Source organism: Gambusia affinis, linkage group LG11 (assembly GCF_019740435.1).
Source record: "Gambusia affinis linkage group LG11, SWU_Gaff_1.0, whole genome shotgun sequence".
In the NCBI taxonomy this organism is placed as follows: Eukaryota; Metazoa; Chordata; class Actinopteri; order Cyprinodontiformes; family Poeciliidae; genus Gambusia; species Gambusia affinis.
The window spans coordinates 23,530,411-23,548,656 of record NC_057878.1 but is presented as its reverse complement, the minus strand read 5'-3'; the positions used below and the strand labels follow the sequence as shown (position 1 = coordinate 23,548,656).

At 36.3% G+C, this 18,246-nt stretch overlaps 1 protein-coding gene across 6 annotated transcripts in view; it reads right to left on the bottom strand.

Annotated features, from left to right (window-relative positions):
- LOC122840311 (partitioning defective 3 homolog B-like) overlaps window positions 1-18,246 on the bottom strand; it is a 218,629-nt gene that overhangs the window by 108,333 nt on the left and 92,050 nt on the right. For 3 of the 6 annotated variants that reach the window (XM_044132600.1, XM_044132601.1, XM_044132599.1), the window contains 4 exons: window positions 14,312-14,456; window positions 5,683-5,791; window positions 5,147-5,238; window positions 2,574-2,618 (listed from right to left, as the gene is read on the bottom strand). In XM_044132600.1, coding sequence (XP_043988535.1) covers window positions 2,574-2,618; window positions 5,147-5,238; window positions 5,683-5,791; window positions 14,312-14,456 — 391 coding nt within the window. Of the gene's footprint in view, window positions 1-2,573; window positions 2,619-5,119; window positions 5,239-5,682; window positions 5,792-14,311; window positions 14,457-18,246 lie in introns of all 6 variants that reach the window. The other 3 variants (XM_044132598.1, XM_044132596.1, XM_044132597.1) reach the window with 1 other exon arrangement.

Sequence of the window (18,246 nt, the reverse complement as noted above, 5' to 3'; positions counted from 1 at the left end):
AAGCAAGTCAAGTGCAGCGATAGATTATAATAGAGATAGTGATTTTTTTCCTCTCGCTTATCCCGACTTTCGACATTTTGTTTTGTTTTTTAAGGAAATGTGTGTTTTGTGAGCTACAGTTTGTATGTGTAAGGATGCAGAAGTGAAACATAACCTGTAAACTGCTGTCAATCTATGCATCTATTTGCAAATCTGATTCTGATGACGTCAGTGCCTCACCAGCTATGAACCTCACCGCACGTCACTGGTATAGGACAATTTCTCATTTCCATTGAGCGTGCTGTGATGGGTCAAAGGAAGATCTTTTCAACCCCACTGTTGAAAGAAACTGAAGGAATTGGTTCTAATCATATTTAAAAATTGTCTGGCTATAATATGAAACTGCTAAGAACAACTAGCCTTGACAAGAACATGCGCTACCTGCAAGATTTTTGCCAAATGAGTCAAGTTAATAATGAAAAAGATTGTCCAAGAGCCATATGGTCACTAGCAGAAAGATTAATAATGAACAGGAATTATAGACTTTTATGATCCACCCACTGCACACAACTCCACTCAGGAAGAAAAAGCAAATTAAAGATTATTAAATTTTTGCTGCAGAACATTTAACCAAGCAAATGAAACATTTAAGAGGATTTAGTTTGGTTAGTTTGTTGTTAACATTAAAAGCACATTCTGGTGTCTTAAGAAAGCAATAATGCCAACTCCTAACTGCGAGAAGAAAAAAATTATAGAAGTAAACGTCGGAGCGTCATGTAGCTCAGTGTTAGAGCAGGAGCAAAATATTCAAAGGCTACAGAAGCAGCAACAATCCAGGGTTTGAACCCTGGTCACTGATCTTTTACTGCATGTCTGCCCTATTTCCTGTCCAGCTACTAATGAATAAAGGCCACTAGTGTCACAAAATCCTGTAAAATCTAAGAATTTCAGATATTTTCCTGAAAAAAAGAATGGGAAGTGAGAAGGATCAGAGAAAAGATATGTTTTTGTTTCTTTCTTATTCTTGGGACTTGGAAATGCTAAAATCAAATTTCATATATTTTGCGACTTTTCAGGAAGAACAGTTAATCTAGTAACTGTGGTTTGATAAATGTGATTTAATTTGCAACAGCAACCAAAACTGATCTGTTTATATTCAGTGGAAGAATTGTTTGAAAGGGACATATTTTCTCCCATCTATCAAAAATATACAAATGTTGGAAAAGTGAGCTGTAGTCCACAGCAAAGTAAAATAAAGCAGAACAAAATTAAGAAATCACTGGTTGCCTCAGGACAAAAATATATAAATACATAAATTTGGTCATGCTCCATTATTTAGTCACACGGTTTACCCTAATTACAAGCTGTCAGAGAGAAAAAAAAATCATATTCTCCAGGTATCAGAATATAAAACACATCATTAATAGAAAGAGTTTCATTTTACACCATTTAACAGCCTAGAACACGGATGATAAAACCTAAGTTAAACACAATTTCTGCATGTTATCAAGGCTAATGCAGAAAGAATGCACATCTAAGCATTTTCTGTGCTGCTCAGTTTAGCATGATGCTCCTTTATCTATATATCTAGCAGCTGCAAATGAGCCCAGCAAGCTCTGAAGCCAGGCAAGTCACTAAAATATAAGAAGGAAGAAACATTTTTGCAAAGAAGTACAAGAAGTCTTTTCTTTATGTTTTATGGATTTTTGCTGTAATAAAATAAAACTCAGCTTGGCATTTTTTTTTCTACATTTTCTTCTTTCATGCTTCTTACATTACCAGGCCGCCTTACAGAAAGAGTATGGCTATAATAAAAGTGTATACCACCATGTCTAAAACTGAGGCGTAGCTGAATGCGGGAAACAGGCTGATTGACAAGAAAAAAAGGTGGCATGCAGGAAGAGGGACCCATATTGAGTGCAGCGAAGAGTGCTCTTACATTCAAGTAGCAAATGAAACAGAAGAGACTTCAAGGCAAAGAGCAAAGTTTGAGATCAAACTTTTAAAAATATATACGTCTGTAGGCTCCCAAAGCAAGAGCTCTTGAAGAAGCATCAGCCATGTGTGCACCTGAGCTTTCCTTTGAGATGAGTGTGTCCTTCCATAATTCATCCATTTCAATACATAAAAGTGTCTGTCTCTGTCACAGAGAAATGGATTCTCTCTTTGTACAATAATTCTTTGATTTCATTTCCATACGAAAGCCAGTTTGCGCCCCTCATGTAATTTGCTTTGTCTACAGCAGCAAGTAATTAACGGGGACAGAAGAGACCAGATGAAAAAGCAAATATGAATCTGTGGATCTGACATAAGACGGGAAGGGAAATTGATTTACACTATCATACTGCAAATGACCACTGCAGAGGATTTTTTGTCCAATTTACTAATTGGAACATTACTTCGTTAATTCATAGCATGCATGAGACAAATGTGGACAAGCTTCACCTGTTGGACAGTTTGGCAGACTCAAGAATACGTTGGTATACAGAAATGATTTACTAAACTGCTGCAAGGTATGTGCGTATAATACATTATATTACAATTTAATTCAGTTTTTCTTTTAGTTGCGGTTGAACTAAAATAAAATGTCTCACCAGAAGTGCTTCCATCCAGGGATCCAATGTTGCTCTCATCTGCCACTGAAAGAAAAAACACACACAGAAAACTGACATTAATGTTAAGTTAAGGCTGTGTTCATTGCAGTTCCTACATTTTAATTTTCTCTCTTGTTTAGCATCTCTTACTCCTGCTTAATTCATCATTCTCTACCTAACAATTATTCTTCATGTCTCATTTTACAAGATGGCCGACATCCTCCCCTTCTTTCCTGTGATTTAAGATGGCTTCACTGCTACTGAAACACTTTTCCGTCCTCCCTTCAGCATCTGCTTCATTTTTCATTCATCCTGCCTCCTCTCACTCACTTTTAAGCTGCGGCCAACCATGTATCCCCCTCTGACCTTTTTAACCTTTAACCTCTTGGTATCTTTTTCAATGTTTTCATTTTTCTTCAGTCACTCTCCATCCGGCTCTGCGCTCCTGACATAGTCGTTGCTTTGATCATCATTCCTAAAGGTAATTACCCTCTAACTCCATCACATTTTGCTCCTCCCACCTTTCAGGCACTGACTGGTAGAACTAAACCAATACACACAACGATAACCACAGAAGCAAAAACCGGGCCTTTAAAACCAATATAAATCTTTTCTTGTCGTCATTTAGAGCTTATTTTGTACTAAGAGATAATAAAATTAAAGAAAATAAATATTGCTGACAAGACGAAGGACAAGCAGGTGCAGTGGAAAAAAAAAGGAAATAAAACTTTAAACTATCTTTAAAAGTTTCATTGCGTTTGGCTGTAAAATAAAATTAAGACCGACAAAATGAGCTGACCCATAAAACAGAACCTAAATTACTGATTATATTGCTAAAACATTTATGGTGTCATTTAAAATCCTAGAAAAAGAAGGAAAGATCTTGTGGTCATCAAAGTTGTTTTGGTGAAATAGACAAATGTGCCTACTGATCATATGTCCATATCTCCTCTAATTACTACACCCTGGTGAATGTAGCAAGTAATCATCTTCAATAAATGAATACTTAAGTCCAACTCAACCAACTTACAGTTTTTTGTTTTATTTTTATCTTGGATATAGACGTAGCCAAAGCAGCTGAGTTTGAATGATTACTTTAATTAAAGCACAGCGAGTTAAGCTCGCTGCTAATGAATTAAGTTTAAAATGTTCAGCACAAAATTAACTTTTAGACTGTAAGGCATTCAACTCGTACATCAAGAAAGAAATATTATTTAATTATGGTGGCATCTGTGTGCGTCTGTGTAACCGATATTTTACAGTTCCGATAGTCAACTTTTAATTTGAAAAGACTGAAGTGCTAATGATGCAATTCTTATCTGATTTGCATATGCTGATGAAAAGGCACTTGTGCATACAATGAGATATTTTCCGTCTGAAGCTAAAGTTAACTGTGTTTAAGAGTCGAGAGGAGATTTTTATAGTTCATTTTGGAGTCATTTTAAGAAGATGCCTGTGTTCCTTTACATACACAGTTCTAGCCTCTTATTTTTCTACAATGTCCAGAATTATCATTTCAATAATTTAAATAAAACCTTGAAAGTAAGGATGCTTTAATTGCAGCATCTTTACTTTGGTGATAAAGAATATGCAACATGTTAGTCTTCACTTTACAAACAGCTTTGTGAAAAAGTGCTAAAATACCTCCTTCTTTACTTAATCTGACTAAATTTAGAGCTATGACTAGACATTTAACAGCAACACCAATTTACACCAAAACTGACTCGTAGTAAATCTGTATCTAAACGTGTAAAACAACAAAAGAGGTTAAACGAAGCACTGAAAACGATCAGCACGGTATTTGTGTAGAAATGAATGTTTGAGCAGTTGACATAAATTTCTTCCTCTCTTTTGTTCGAATCCACACGCAGACACGTGCTCACATCTGGCAGCTGAGCGAAGTCGAGGAGGAGGACTGAGCAAAGTGACATTTGAAACAAAACACTTTTGTTGCACTGCTGCGACCGCTGTCATGTTGCGCTGATGTATGCAAAGGAATAGACGTTAAGTGTGCACATGCTCATTTCTGAGCTGACTTCCCAACAATAACTGAAATGTCACTCAGCACTTGCACGAGAACATCAGCAATCAGGGAGCAACAGGTGACAGAGATGTCAGCAAAAGCGTCATTATGGTGGTTTAAAGTCGCTGTTCTGACATTTGGTTCACAAATAAAAGACCCACCCTGACATTCTCTTTTAATTTTATACCAAATATGAGCTTTGACTGAAAATTAACTAGGAATGGAGAAAGAAGTGAAAACATACAAATCCTATCAATTATCAAACCACTGACAGTGTTATCATCTTTCAGGCAGAGAGTTTGACAAACATGTGAGTGTGTTAGTAATACACCAAAGCAAAAATGCGCAAAAAATTAGTGGTCAACAGATTCAAAGTGTATGTATCCAAGCCTGCATTGATGTCAGTCTGCATGCAGTTTGTGCTGCCAATGCAGCAGCCATGCATCAGCAGGAAAAATTTCCAAACGAGGATGAGTTGCATGCGGCCATCATGCAGAACAGATAAACAAGAAAATCACCCCACCAGTGTGATGCTGGTTTTGAGTCGTACCCAGGTCCATGCTTTTAGAGGCTTTGATGTGCTGGAACTGGTTCTGGGTGGGAGACTGAGGCTGGGCCTTGGGGGATGTCTTAGAGCTTTCACTGCAAAAGATGAATGAGAAGGTGGTTAGACAGCTAGGTAACATCTATATATGTATAGCTGTTACGATTCAATAGCAATTAACTATGTGTCACCCAATGTTTATATCCAATACTTTTTTCATGATTGTAATATTTTTCTGAGTTATTTTCCATGATGAAGGTGCTTTGCAATATTTTTTTGAATAAATAAAAAGACAAGAAATAGAATAAACTCTGTACTCTGATTCTGAAATTTAACATATTCCTGGTGACCTTAAATTCAACCAATCAAAAAATATGTTCATCTTCAGATTCAATCAAGACATTAAATGTAATTTTCTTACTTGCAGAGAACAGGAAGCTGATAAAAAGTGATTAGTAAAGAGAATTGTCCTCGTTTGGGTTTAATTATCAGAGAGAGTTAAGCTTTTTGTATTAGAACTCTGCTAGAAAGCTCAAACACACCTTTCCTGTAAGAAGGAGGGCTGATTAGAGCTGCTCATCTCCACATCTTGCCCATACAGCACTCCCTCCTCTTCCTCCTCGTCCATGTGAAAATAATTCCCATTGGTCACTGAAAAGCAGAAAACAAAATAAGATAACCTGGATTAATACAATAAAGCCAACCACAACAGATTTTTCCTACCTTTGGAATCAGATTACGCTGATGTTTATGATAATAAATTGTATTTCCACAGAGAGAATGAATGAAGCTGATGCTCTGCTGTGTCACAGCCGGGATAAATATTTATATCTTCACATTAGCTGAAAGTGTATTTTTGGGGATTTGCTTAGAAAGAAATGCCCCCAAGGGAAGTGACTAGACAAGTCAAGGACATAAAAAAAATAAAACTCTAACATAAATTATAAAATGTGGACTATTCAGCGAGAAAGAAAACAAACCCATTCCATAACATTTTGTTCCCTGGGTATCAATATGATGTGACACAAACACCCATTTCTCTTATCCACTGGTCACTGAGCAGGATGAACCACCCATGTTTATCTTGCCATTGTGCACATTAAGGCAGATAATGAGGGCGGTAAAATATCCCCCAAAAAACCTGCACCCGAATGTGGCGTCCAGGGGTTACCAAGTCTCCACAACGGAAATTAGATGGTGCTACATGCCAGCTGGTTGTTTTGGAGGCATGTCAGAAAAAAAAACATCTTTTGTCCATACAATAGAAATAAAATGTTTGGATTTTATTAAATGCTACAGGGACTTTAACTGTAGCATTTAATATGTAATTTGGTCAGAGTCACTAAAATTATGTTGTTTAGCAACGGACTAAATATCCCTACCTGGTGAGAGTCTATGAAAAGTATGCACCCGAATGTTTTACCATTTGTATTGCTTTTACAAATCAATCATGAGCAACAAAATTTGCTGTTTTTACTGTGCATTTCATAGAAAAGCCAAACTGTCATTATTAATAATATGACAGCATCAACAACTATCTGGTCAAACAACAACTAGCCTGGTGTTCCAACCAGACAGTATAATTTTCTTTTAACATCATATACAGGCTTCCTAATCTGACTGGTTGTTTTAAACTTTATGCAAATGGGTTTTTATTTCAAAGGCGGCTGCAGAGTTTCTTTTTTTGCGTAGTATGTATTTACACTGATGTCATCTAAATTTAAAAAAAAAGTGATGCACAGTTTTATATTTTAAAAATATGTTGACAGTTTATCATTATTACAATATAATTGTGTAAATTAGTAATATTTATAAGTTTGTAATATTTATTGGTTGTCTGTTCAAACTGTCATGAACACACAATTTACATGCCAGATAATGAATCTGTTGGTTGGAGTCTCACTGCAGTAGAAACGCAAACATAGCACGGATGAGGGCGTCCAAGATGTCAAAGGTTAAAGTGAGTGTTTTTAAGTAAAAATATTGCATTTTGGAGTGGTGCATGGCGAGACAAAAAGCTGGACCACCATATAAGGAGGCCATCTGCTATCCAGGAATCATCTCCTGACCTCAGGAAGTATTCTGCATGTCTTCCTCCCTTTTCTGTTTGTCATTTCCTGTCTAAACCACTGAGAATAAAGACAACTAGTGTCAAAAAAATCCTGAATAGAAAAGAAAGGAAAAAAGTACTTGTTTAGTTTTCCTTTAGCATTTATTAATTGAAGTAATTGATGTAAAGTGGTTCTGTTTGTGGAGGACAACCAAATGTTCACAGCTCGATATCAGACTTAAGAAGTAAAAAACCTGTACATTTACATTTTTTTTTTAATCACTGAGCTTGAAAAAGATATATTTTGGGGTTTCCTCCTCCCACAGTCTAAAAGCATGACTGTAAAGGCTCCAACATACTGAGGTGCACTTCCCTCCACTTTGGTCCATGCAGATTTGAATTGGACTCAATGTGCAAGCGTAAATTTTTACGACATCATAAATGTTTATCCCTCATGTTGCCCTATGAGAAAATGAAATGCTAGCCTCCAATTTGGAAGGACCTTTTGTATGCTCCAATTTTGTGAAATATTGTAAGAAGAGTCTACCAGTAATTGTGGTACCTGTGAATAATTTTACCTGATTAAATTTAACATTTTTTTATTAAATGTTAGATATTAAGAAATATTTCACATGTGCAATTACTCTGATACAACAAAAAATGAATTTGAATGTTTTACACGTCTTTTACAGGTAATATTTTTTTGAACACTAGGGAGATGGTCCACCCGTTACAGCTTCTGTTTTCAGTTTTTTGTCTCTCAAATATCTGATCTAAACACCTACTTTCATCAATCCACCTGGCAACATAATAGCCTGTGCTGTACTTACGCGCCATACCCCATAAACACAACAAGAGCACTACTGTTGGGCTTAAAATCTATTTTCCCGCATTCTAGGCTTGGAGTGCTTCCAAAACGTCGGCAACCTGGAGCTCAATACTGCGCCTGAAAGCCTCCTAAGTGGGGCTACTGCTGCTCAATAGAACATGAGTGAAAGGTGGGTGAAAATAGACTAGCAGCACAGCGGTAAGGTGCTGGTTTGAGTCCATTGTTCCAAAAAGACTTACATGAGATGGAGTTTAAGGAAGGCTGAAAAAGACTTCCATTATGGATCTAATGGAAGACATAAACACAGCTGAGCCGGAAGGTTATCGGTTATCCTCATCGTAATTTATGGGTAAACCTCCAGCTGCTTCCATCATTTGGGGAAACAGGGTTTTTTTGAGCCACATTTGAAGCTTATGCTTTGTTCTGTTTTGAGCAATGTTTGCAGTATCTGCCAGTACTTATTTCTCAGAAAAGTTAAGAAACGAAAGTAAAAAACCCCCAAAAAAACGATATACAGATGAGCAAAGCTAAGTAAAAGAAAAAAGGAGAGATGATGAAAAGGCAGCTGAAGATGGAGCAGATGTTTCACACTGATATGGCTTTGTCTGGGCTTATGACAACTTGATACACAGACACAAAATCCTCTCCAGTGCCATTTACATATAGTCATCACTTCTCAGAGTGCATTGCTGCTGCACAACACAAGCTAGAATTACTGCACATCACTTCGCTGAATGCCCTTTATCTGCTTGCATCTGCACACGTGCGTCTGAAAGCAGAGACGTTTGGAACTGCAGGGGAAGACAGGCATTTCTGAAGATATCACGCCACCTTCATCTCCATCCCTTCCTCCCTCTTTCCACACTAATCACCTGCTTTATTTTTCTCCAGCTCCTTTTCTTGCAATCTGATATTTTGACTGCCATTTATCTCTTCGCTCAGATCTCCCATAAATCATTTTATCTCCCTCTCAGTTTTCAGCTTTTTATTCCCCCCCTGAACTCCTTTCCTTCTCCTCTTCACTGCTAGCACCTTAATCAGCCAAACTGTCAAAAACACATTTTTTATTTCACCTCACACGCGCAGAAATCTGTTTTCACTGACTCCCGCTATTTGAAGAGAAAAGGCATTTGTTGTGGATGATAGATCAATAGCAGTTTTCCCCAACAGCAGATAGACAAATTGTCTTCTTCTACACTCAACTATTCCTTTCTGTCAGCTGTGTTTGTCTGCAGCTAGTCTGTTTTACAAACCATGAAAAAACAATGTGGTTTATTTGGATTTTAATGTGAGGTTGTGCTGGTCTCCAGCAGATTTAGTTTAGCTTGAACAAGCATGTACAAATGTCTGCTTTTATCCATAATCCGGTTTGAACTTAACAGGGGGTTAAGTGTACACACTTGTGTTAAAATGCCAGGTTTTTACGATGAACAGTCATTTCAAAGACCTTCTCCACAAACAATGAAATAAATCACACCCAATTCCACTGAAAAACAACTTTACATGTTGGAAACAGTCATCTCATCTTCATTTTTCCAAATTCAGGGGAATTTGGATGTTTGCTAAAGAAAAAAAGTCTTCATCTTCAGTCCAAAATTAACTTGTACTTGGGACGGTTCACGACTTTGCTCACATTGATGAAAGATTCAGACACGTCTGTAGAAAAATAACCCTATATTCTAAGTTTGATTCTATTAGCATTATATTATGTTATAACACATCCTCTCACAGTCATTAGCACATTTTAACAAGGCATAGATGATATTTTTTGCTTTTTATTTTGAAAGTAAAAACCAGTGTTTTGAAATTCTGCTCCATAGTCAAAACAAATTAAAAATAATGTTGTTATTTTGTGTGTATAAATCTACATGTTGTTTTGTTGCTGAATTTCCCACTGAGACAATATTTCATTTTATTACTATGTATTTCTATTCTAATGTAAGTTACATGATTTAACAGCGAAATTACAAAAAATGAGAACAACAGTTGAACATATTCAAGCTTATACCTCTCCAAGGGAAAACAACAAAAACAGAAAAACAAGGGGAAAAAAATTAAGGCAAAAGATCCTAGTAACAGATAAAATAAAATGAAGTGTAGGAGATAAGTAGTCATTGAAATCTACAGCATAAGTACACAAATAACACATCTGCATAAATTCATATGTAGTGATTCTTTATTCTCAATTTATTCTTGTAGTCCGACATTAAGGGAAAAAAATAACAAAATATAATTCAAATTTGGGCCTTAGTGCCAAATGAAATGAATTCAGAGTATGAGACAGTTCATTAGCAGGGTAAAACACTGGCAGGCACACACACACACTAATGCACAAAGATAAACAACCAAGCAAGCAAAATAACTCAGAGAGCCTAAGATATGTGCCTACTGTACACAAACACAGGCTCAGAAATGCAAACACACACCACCATGTTCATCCAAATGACACTATAGCTGAGGTGAGTTTGAACAGTGAAGTGTATTCAAGGTCAGAGCTGTTTGCCAGATTCAGTGTAAACACACAGACAAATAAAACCAACACTGTCTGATACTGGCCAAAAAAATCCCTGAACCAACACACCCACATGCACACGCCCACACACAACGGAGACTAACACGACTCAAAACAAGCAGAGATATTATGCAGGACCAAAAAGGCACACTTTCAAACAAACAAGCAGAGAGAACAATGACGAGCGCACAAGCAATGGAATAATAATTTACGTTTATATCCTAAAGACTTACCACAACCAGCGCTTACTGAACCCTAACCAACTGTTGTAAAGAAAAAGAAAAAAAACCAACACGTCTAACATCATGGGAATCTGTTGTTAACTTGCTGTGGCAAACAAATTTATATCCACCAAAACATGAGAAATACAGGAACACACAAAAATACAATTACACAAGATTATTACACACAAATAACACTGGCGAAGAAGCAGCTATAGTGTGAGAATATGACAGGAAGAACATTGAGCAGTTAAAAAATGTACTTTACAATGTAACTGTTCATCAAATTTGTCTGCGGCCACTGGAAAAATAAAGAATTGAGACATTTTTTCAGACTTTTTTTTTCTGAATTATGAGAAAAATGAACCTCAAAATTCTGAGAAAAAAATACTGAAAAAAATCTGAAGTCTGAGATTAAACTCTGAACTCTGAGTTATGAGACTTGTTCTCCTAATTTTTTATTCTGATGTTTTTCAAAAAAAAAAATGCAGAAAAGTAAAACTGCTTGAAAATCAACATCATGAGACCAGACCCACTTGGAATTCCTGTTGTTAAACAAAACTCCATGTTGTTTTGGCATTTTTAACAAGCACATGGTTTCAGCCAAAATTTCAGTTGTTTTTCGGAAATTCCAGACATTACATTAATCTCGGCCATACAGAAAAGCTTTCTTTTCCTGCCACCTCTCTAAAATCAAACACTTGGCTTGCAGATGCTATCTAATAGTTGCTTTGGAAACTTGGTAACCTCATCATTTCAGTCTTTGCTTACTTTTTCTGACCTTAAAGAAAACTTTTCCTCCCTCACTACATCACACCACCATGTGGTGGCAAGATAAACTCAGGTATTCATAATTTGCACATAAGTTAAGTTGTCCTCCGTAGTCTCTTTTAATGTTGAAAGTTACCACGTCTTTTTTTAAGTTTGCCCTTCTTTTTTCAATTTTACATATTTTTGCTGATAATATTGAGCTTCTCATTAATTCTTTTAAAGAACACTGCCTTGGCATTCTCTGTCAGCTTGCGCCTTACAAAACTAGTGACGGCTCTGTTATTTCTTCCTCACTCTCGTTAAACAATCAAATTTGAGGCTTTTTACGTTCCTGTTAAAAAGCAGAAAGACGGTGGAGGTCTGAGGGTTCGGATGTCCATCGTGAGTTCTTCAAAGAGCTACTTTACTCTTATATTGCAGCAGTGAAAGAGGCTAGGTCCCCTTATTTTGGTAATCTCATAAATTGCAGTGGGAAAGACCCTCGGGTATTATTTGACACCACCAACAACACATTTCTAAATTATTTTGTGACTAAGGTAATGGACCTAAAATCTAAAATCTGTCAGAGTTCCCTTCCTTATGCTGATGGTTCTCAGTGCTTGGAGTCGTTTCCTTTTTTTTGTACAATTACACTTAATGACTTGGCTACATCTATTGGCAAAATGAAACCCTCATCATGCTCCTTACAGATATTACCTCCCTCCATCTTGTCTGGGAGTCTCACCAACATGAGTCCTTCACTGTTATCAATCTTTAACAGCTCACGAAGGCACAGTTTAGTCTATTCTATTTTAAACATGCTAAGGTACAACGCTTTTAAAGAAATCTTGAAGGCAGCTTTATTGTTAATTACTGGTCAATTTCAAAACAATCAGTTTGAAAAAGTTGTAATTCAGGAAATTCAGATCTCTACTATTTAAGGTACTCGTTTTTTTATTGTTCTTTTTAAGTCTGACTGTCAAAAATCCCACTCCACTGAGACATCTCTTTTGAATATTTATAACAACTTTTAATTGGCTTCTGAAATGGAATGGTTACATAATAATTTCACTTAATCTCAGTAAAGCAATTACCATAACTTTCTGCTTCATATGTTTAAGTTGTTATTTCTGGTTCTGCACTACATTTGTTTTCTTAATTATATCTGAGATAACTTTTCTTTTTCTATTATGGCAAACAAGTTCACCAAGTGGGATTCCACAGGGATCTGTTGTGTGTTCATTACAAGTAGCTTTTTATATGCTCCCTTTAGCTGGCATCATTTAATCTATGAAAACCATTTCTTATCACTTTTATGCAGATAGTATTTAGATTTATTACCTTTAAGCCTCATCAGCTGAATAGGCTAACCACTCCACTCCACTGCTCATCTCTGAGTAGTGACTTCCTGCCCAGTAGTTACATTACCAAAAAGAGTCAAACCATGATAATAACTTATATATACCTATTTTTGTCCAACTCCAATTTTTGTTGTAGGGTAAAATTTTTTACAAGACTTTGTGCTGCCTCTAGACTACCTATATGTTTCAGCAGGCGAGCTTACACGTTATTCTTTAAAGTTGGGTTTTAATTTTAGTGATATATTGTCACAAGTAGCAAATATAACTTCCTCTGAGGAAATGGGAAGACAACTTCCAGGTTATATATGAGTTTATCTACACTATGGGTATGCATCTGAAACACAAAATTAGTTAAAATCTACACAAGGCTTCTCTAGTGGCTTTAAATATAGAAAAGTAGAAGTAGAATCATTTAGGTATGTGTACAGTCATATTTCTCCCACAGACGCTGATGACTTTATTAAGGGAGAACAATGCTCAGTGTAGATTACTGTAATTAAACCTGTGGTGAAGCTATAATTACTAAACAAAAACCGGCTGATGTGTTTTCATTTTGGAATTAATACTGCATTCAAATGCAGTTTAAGAAACTGACTTTAGCCCAAAAGGTTTTAGAAGGAGAGAAGAATAAGAACCCATCAAATTACATAGAGAACTGCTTCTGATGCCAAAATATAAATTTAATCGTTTTGACCAGCAGCATTCAGTTTTGACAATCAAGAACGCTTCTGATGCCAAAATATAAATTTAATCGTTTTGACCAGCAGCATTCAGTTTTGACAATCAAGAACCATTTTGGACAAGTCGAGCTAAAACTTCCAAACGGTTTGTGCAAACATTGTGTGCACATTTTCATAATTTATTTACAGTTGATTATGAGCTTTTGTAGCTGGAAGTTTGAAAAATCATTGAAATGATTACTGATTAATTTTATGTAAATAAGTCTAAGATTGTGCAATGAAATTCAAAGTAAAAGCAGATGTTTGTGGCATTTGGATCAGTTTACCAAAATACCACTAAGGGAAACTATTTGTTTGTTTGTTTGTTATGGTGCACGTAACATAAGAACTTTGTTACAGAAAAAAGTGCCTCATCCAAATCCTGTTCAGAGTTACTCTAAATAGGGCTTTCTTGCTCTACCGATGCAAATGTATATTTTCTTTTGGTATTTGTAAGAATGGACAACATAATAAAGATCAACATAAGGTTATGCCTACATTTGGTTGTTGTGTGATTTCTCTCAAGTGTCTGAAATAACTCCCCTTTCCTAAAGTTCTTTTATGGTTTATTCACAGTTTGTCTCACATATTGAAAAGATTTTTGTTACATTGCATGAATTCCGTCCTTTATCTGTACTAAATGTAGATAAAAATGAATTAACCTCAAGCTAGTTTATAAGTGGGCTGAGTGGAAGAGAAAGAACAAATATAAAAAAAATCTACACTCACCACTAGAGGAATAGATGGGGCTGGACACCTGCGTGGGGTGGACAGAGTCTGGGGCTTGACTGACGAAGCCTTTGAATGGGCTGATAAGTCCTGGTACGCCAGACGAACTGTCAAAGGAGCGATTGGGTGACACCTCATATTGATCCTAAAAGGAAACATAACAGATATTACTCAGCATTTCCACAACAGCATTTACATGCACAGACACAGATAATGTACAAAGATAACTACAGGGGATTGCAAATAGAAATCAGGGTATTTCTTCCCCCGATAAAATAAATGTTAAAAAATTAAGCTTATTTAATATTGTTCAAAGAAATAAGTGTATAGTATACAGTATGAGTAATGTTTAAATTGTCTGTTAAATTTATGTTGCGTGTAAAAAAACTCAAGGTAACAATTTTCAGAATCAGTGATATGCAAGATAAAGCCAGAGACATAAAAAAGCTAATGAAAAGAAACCATTTTCTGTGGCATGTCTGCACTTAATTCAGGCTGCAAGAGAGCGAGAGACAGCAAGACTTTCATCAAATCCCATGCAGGCTGAACATGTCACTGCAAAGCTGGTGGCTGAATTTAGGAAATTTCAAACTTATGGCTAAGCTCCATGTTTAAGTTTAAGTAATGTTAGCTATGCAAACAGTGCTAATTTCTAAAATGAGATACTAAAGTAAGTGTAGAAGTCAGTAATCATTTTGTCTGTCTTAAAATAATAGTAAATCCATTATTGTTTCTCTCACACAGTCACGTACTGTCATCTCCGTCACAATTAAAGACAGCTCAAGGCAGGAATACTAAAAAAATTAAAGGCTGTTCGTGTGTCTTTAGTTCTTAAAGGGAAATCAGAATAATCTAAAGCCCTTATCCGCAGGGTAAAGTTTTACCAATGCTGGAGTTTGAAAATAGGCCACAAAATTCTGATTGTTGTATCTTTAACTAGATGAATAGAGAAGAGCTTCTTTTAGTTGTCTGTCTCAGCAGGATTGGGAAACTTTAAAAGTAGCCAGAGGACAGTGGAGGACTCTTTTCCCACGCCCCGCTGAGTCGGAAGCATCTTCAGCAGTGCTTCACTTTTCAATGTTTGTGTGGCACTAACCATCACACCGACACCTTTCTCCTGCTTGGAGAGCCCTCTGAGGGCCCCTCTAGTGCTCACACAAAGAATGGATTACATTCTTGGTGTTTTTTTTTTTTTTCCTGACAATTTCTTTGGGGATTTAATTTGCATTTATTTGTGTGTGTAGAAAACAACTGGTGTTCATTCTCATTAATATGCATCCATCTGTGTGTCATTTTGAATTTGTAAAACAATGTGTTTGTGTTCTTCCGTGTTGGATGAGCTCTCATCTCAAACAACAAAGAAGACATAGCAGCGGTATCAGTGTGTGTGCGTAATAAATCCTCCTTGTCATCCCACTCTTGACCTCGCACTGAACATCAGTGGCCAGCGCTTGAGCAGCCCCTCCAAGACGCATCATTCTTCAGTTTGGTAGACATCCCATTGGCCCCCTCCCCAGTTCTCCCATTAACCTGTGATACGGTGCAATCAGATTTCTCTCAACAGATAAATGGTCTCACAGCAACCACAAGAAGTCTATAAATTATTATAACACTGGGTAAAAAAAAAAAAAAAAGCAAAGTTTTAGGAAACATTCCTGGATTACATCAGATTTTTATTATTATTATTGTGTTGAAGAACCCATGAATGGGACTGAGTAATTGGCAGCAAATTAGCTAACTTCACAGAATAAATAATGATGCTGACTTGGCCTTTAGCGTCCAAACAACCTCATACAAGAAATAACAAATGAACTGAAATTAATTAAGAGAATCACACTTCAAAACAGGCTAGAATATGAATAAATAACGGATCTAATCATAAAAGGTTAGTTAATACAATATGTTTCAAAGGTATCAACAGTTCTAGTAAGAAAATTAAACATCTAGTGATTTATTTAATTTGCTCTTAAGAGAGAAATTCTAATGCAACAAACAGCATCTAGAGATTTTCTGCAATCTATTTATACATTTCTTCAATTCAGCCAAACAGGCTCAAATATACCTACATAAATATATAGACAGGTTAATGCAGTTGTATCGCCATTTTTTCTTACTGAAATCTGGCAGAAAACACCAAATTGCCACTGAAAAGAAATTGATTGAGGCTCATGGCTGCCATGAACTGGAAACTATGGAAACACCAGCATCACTGTTCACAATAAATCCAGTTTTATATTCCCATCTTTGGAGAGAGTGCTACCCAACAAAGTAGCATCAGTTTGGACATGTCCAAACTGTGACATATGGACACGTCACAGTTTACCTCATCTCATCTGACTCATCTTAAAGTCAGATGAGATAAAGACTAAGCAATATGGCCAGAAAGACGCATTTGGTGCCAGCAGCATTGTGCTGTTTTGCTGCAGTACTGGTGCATTGCACTAAGTGGACAAAGCACATCCAAGTTTTTTGTCTTCTTAATCTCAAATAAGCTGATAGATAACTGGAACATGAACCCAACAAAGTGCTTGTACAAGACAGTCATCCCAAACGACACATTAAAACTTGATTTTGAAGGGATAATGCCAGATAACTTTTAATATTCTGGAAAGTCCATTCCAAAATCCCCAACAGAACGCAGATGAAAAAGTCCTAACTGTGCAAAGTTAGATTCATTCCAAGAAACAAACTGAAAAAATGAGAACTACCATTCCTGACAAGAAGCAGAGTCAAATATCCAGCCAGAGATAAGAGGAAAGCTTGTCGACAACAGAAAAGTGTGATCAAGTTTAAGTCTGTCACAATAAGAAATAAATCAATTAATCGTATGACAAATTAAAACAAGCTCAATCATTTTCATTTGCATGACTGTTTGTTTACCTCGTGTCTCTCTCTCTTTCAACTAAAGACCGGATGACAGAAGTCTGGTGAAGTGATCTCAACTATCCAACTTTGTGAAGTACATTTTATTTGTTGCTTCAGGTATTTTGTTAATCTATTTTGAATATTTGAAATATTTTCCAATTTCAGGAAATTAAAGTTTGTTAGAAATTAAAGTTCATTGATCTTTGAGAGGGTGTATTTGCATAATTATGCCATTTTCATTATAATACTTGAAAATGGTCTCAAAACAATATTACTGTTTATCACAATAACTCCTGGGACAATTTATCATCCAGCAAAATGTATTATCATGACAGACCTCTTGAAGTTGCAACTTGCTAAGAAAATTTCACCAATTATTACTAGTGGGGGTGTAGGAACATATCTAAATTTAGAATATTAGACCCTCAGTTTATGACATTAAACTGAAACACACTTGAAGGTGACAAAGAAATCTGTAAAGAGTAATTTTTTTCACAGCACTATAAAAAGCTGGAAAGGGATCATTTTTCCCTTTGCTACTTTGCTATGGTACTGGTTAGGTAGCAAAACTCTGTACATTTAAAATGTATCAATAGTAGACAGAGTTAACTCTACAGTCCCTCTCTTTAATTCTCATTACATATTTGGTGAGAGGACACAATGCAAACTCTGCATTTAGTATTTTTTTTTCAGCCAATCCTGCGAGGGCCTATTCACCTGGCTGAATATGAGCAGGAGGCTTGTGCAAACAGACTGTGTGGCCTTGTAAAAAGGCATCAACTGAAAAGAGGATGAGATTAAAAGCTTTTTTTTTTCTTTCGACTCACAAAGAGACACATCCGAGTCAAGAACACTTGTATAACGAAGAACTCAGAGACATGAAATTTGAAAGGCTGACGTGTAAATGCTCTTTTTGCTGCTGATTCTGGTGGCAGCAGAAAGCTGAGCAGAGAGACTGGAGTCAAGAATCAGAAGAATGGATAGCAAGGCTGAAAGGCTTGTGCAGAAACGGCATATTAAACTGACTTCAGAAAAAACAATTTTATTTTCTTAGAGCCCGCCAAGGAAAA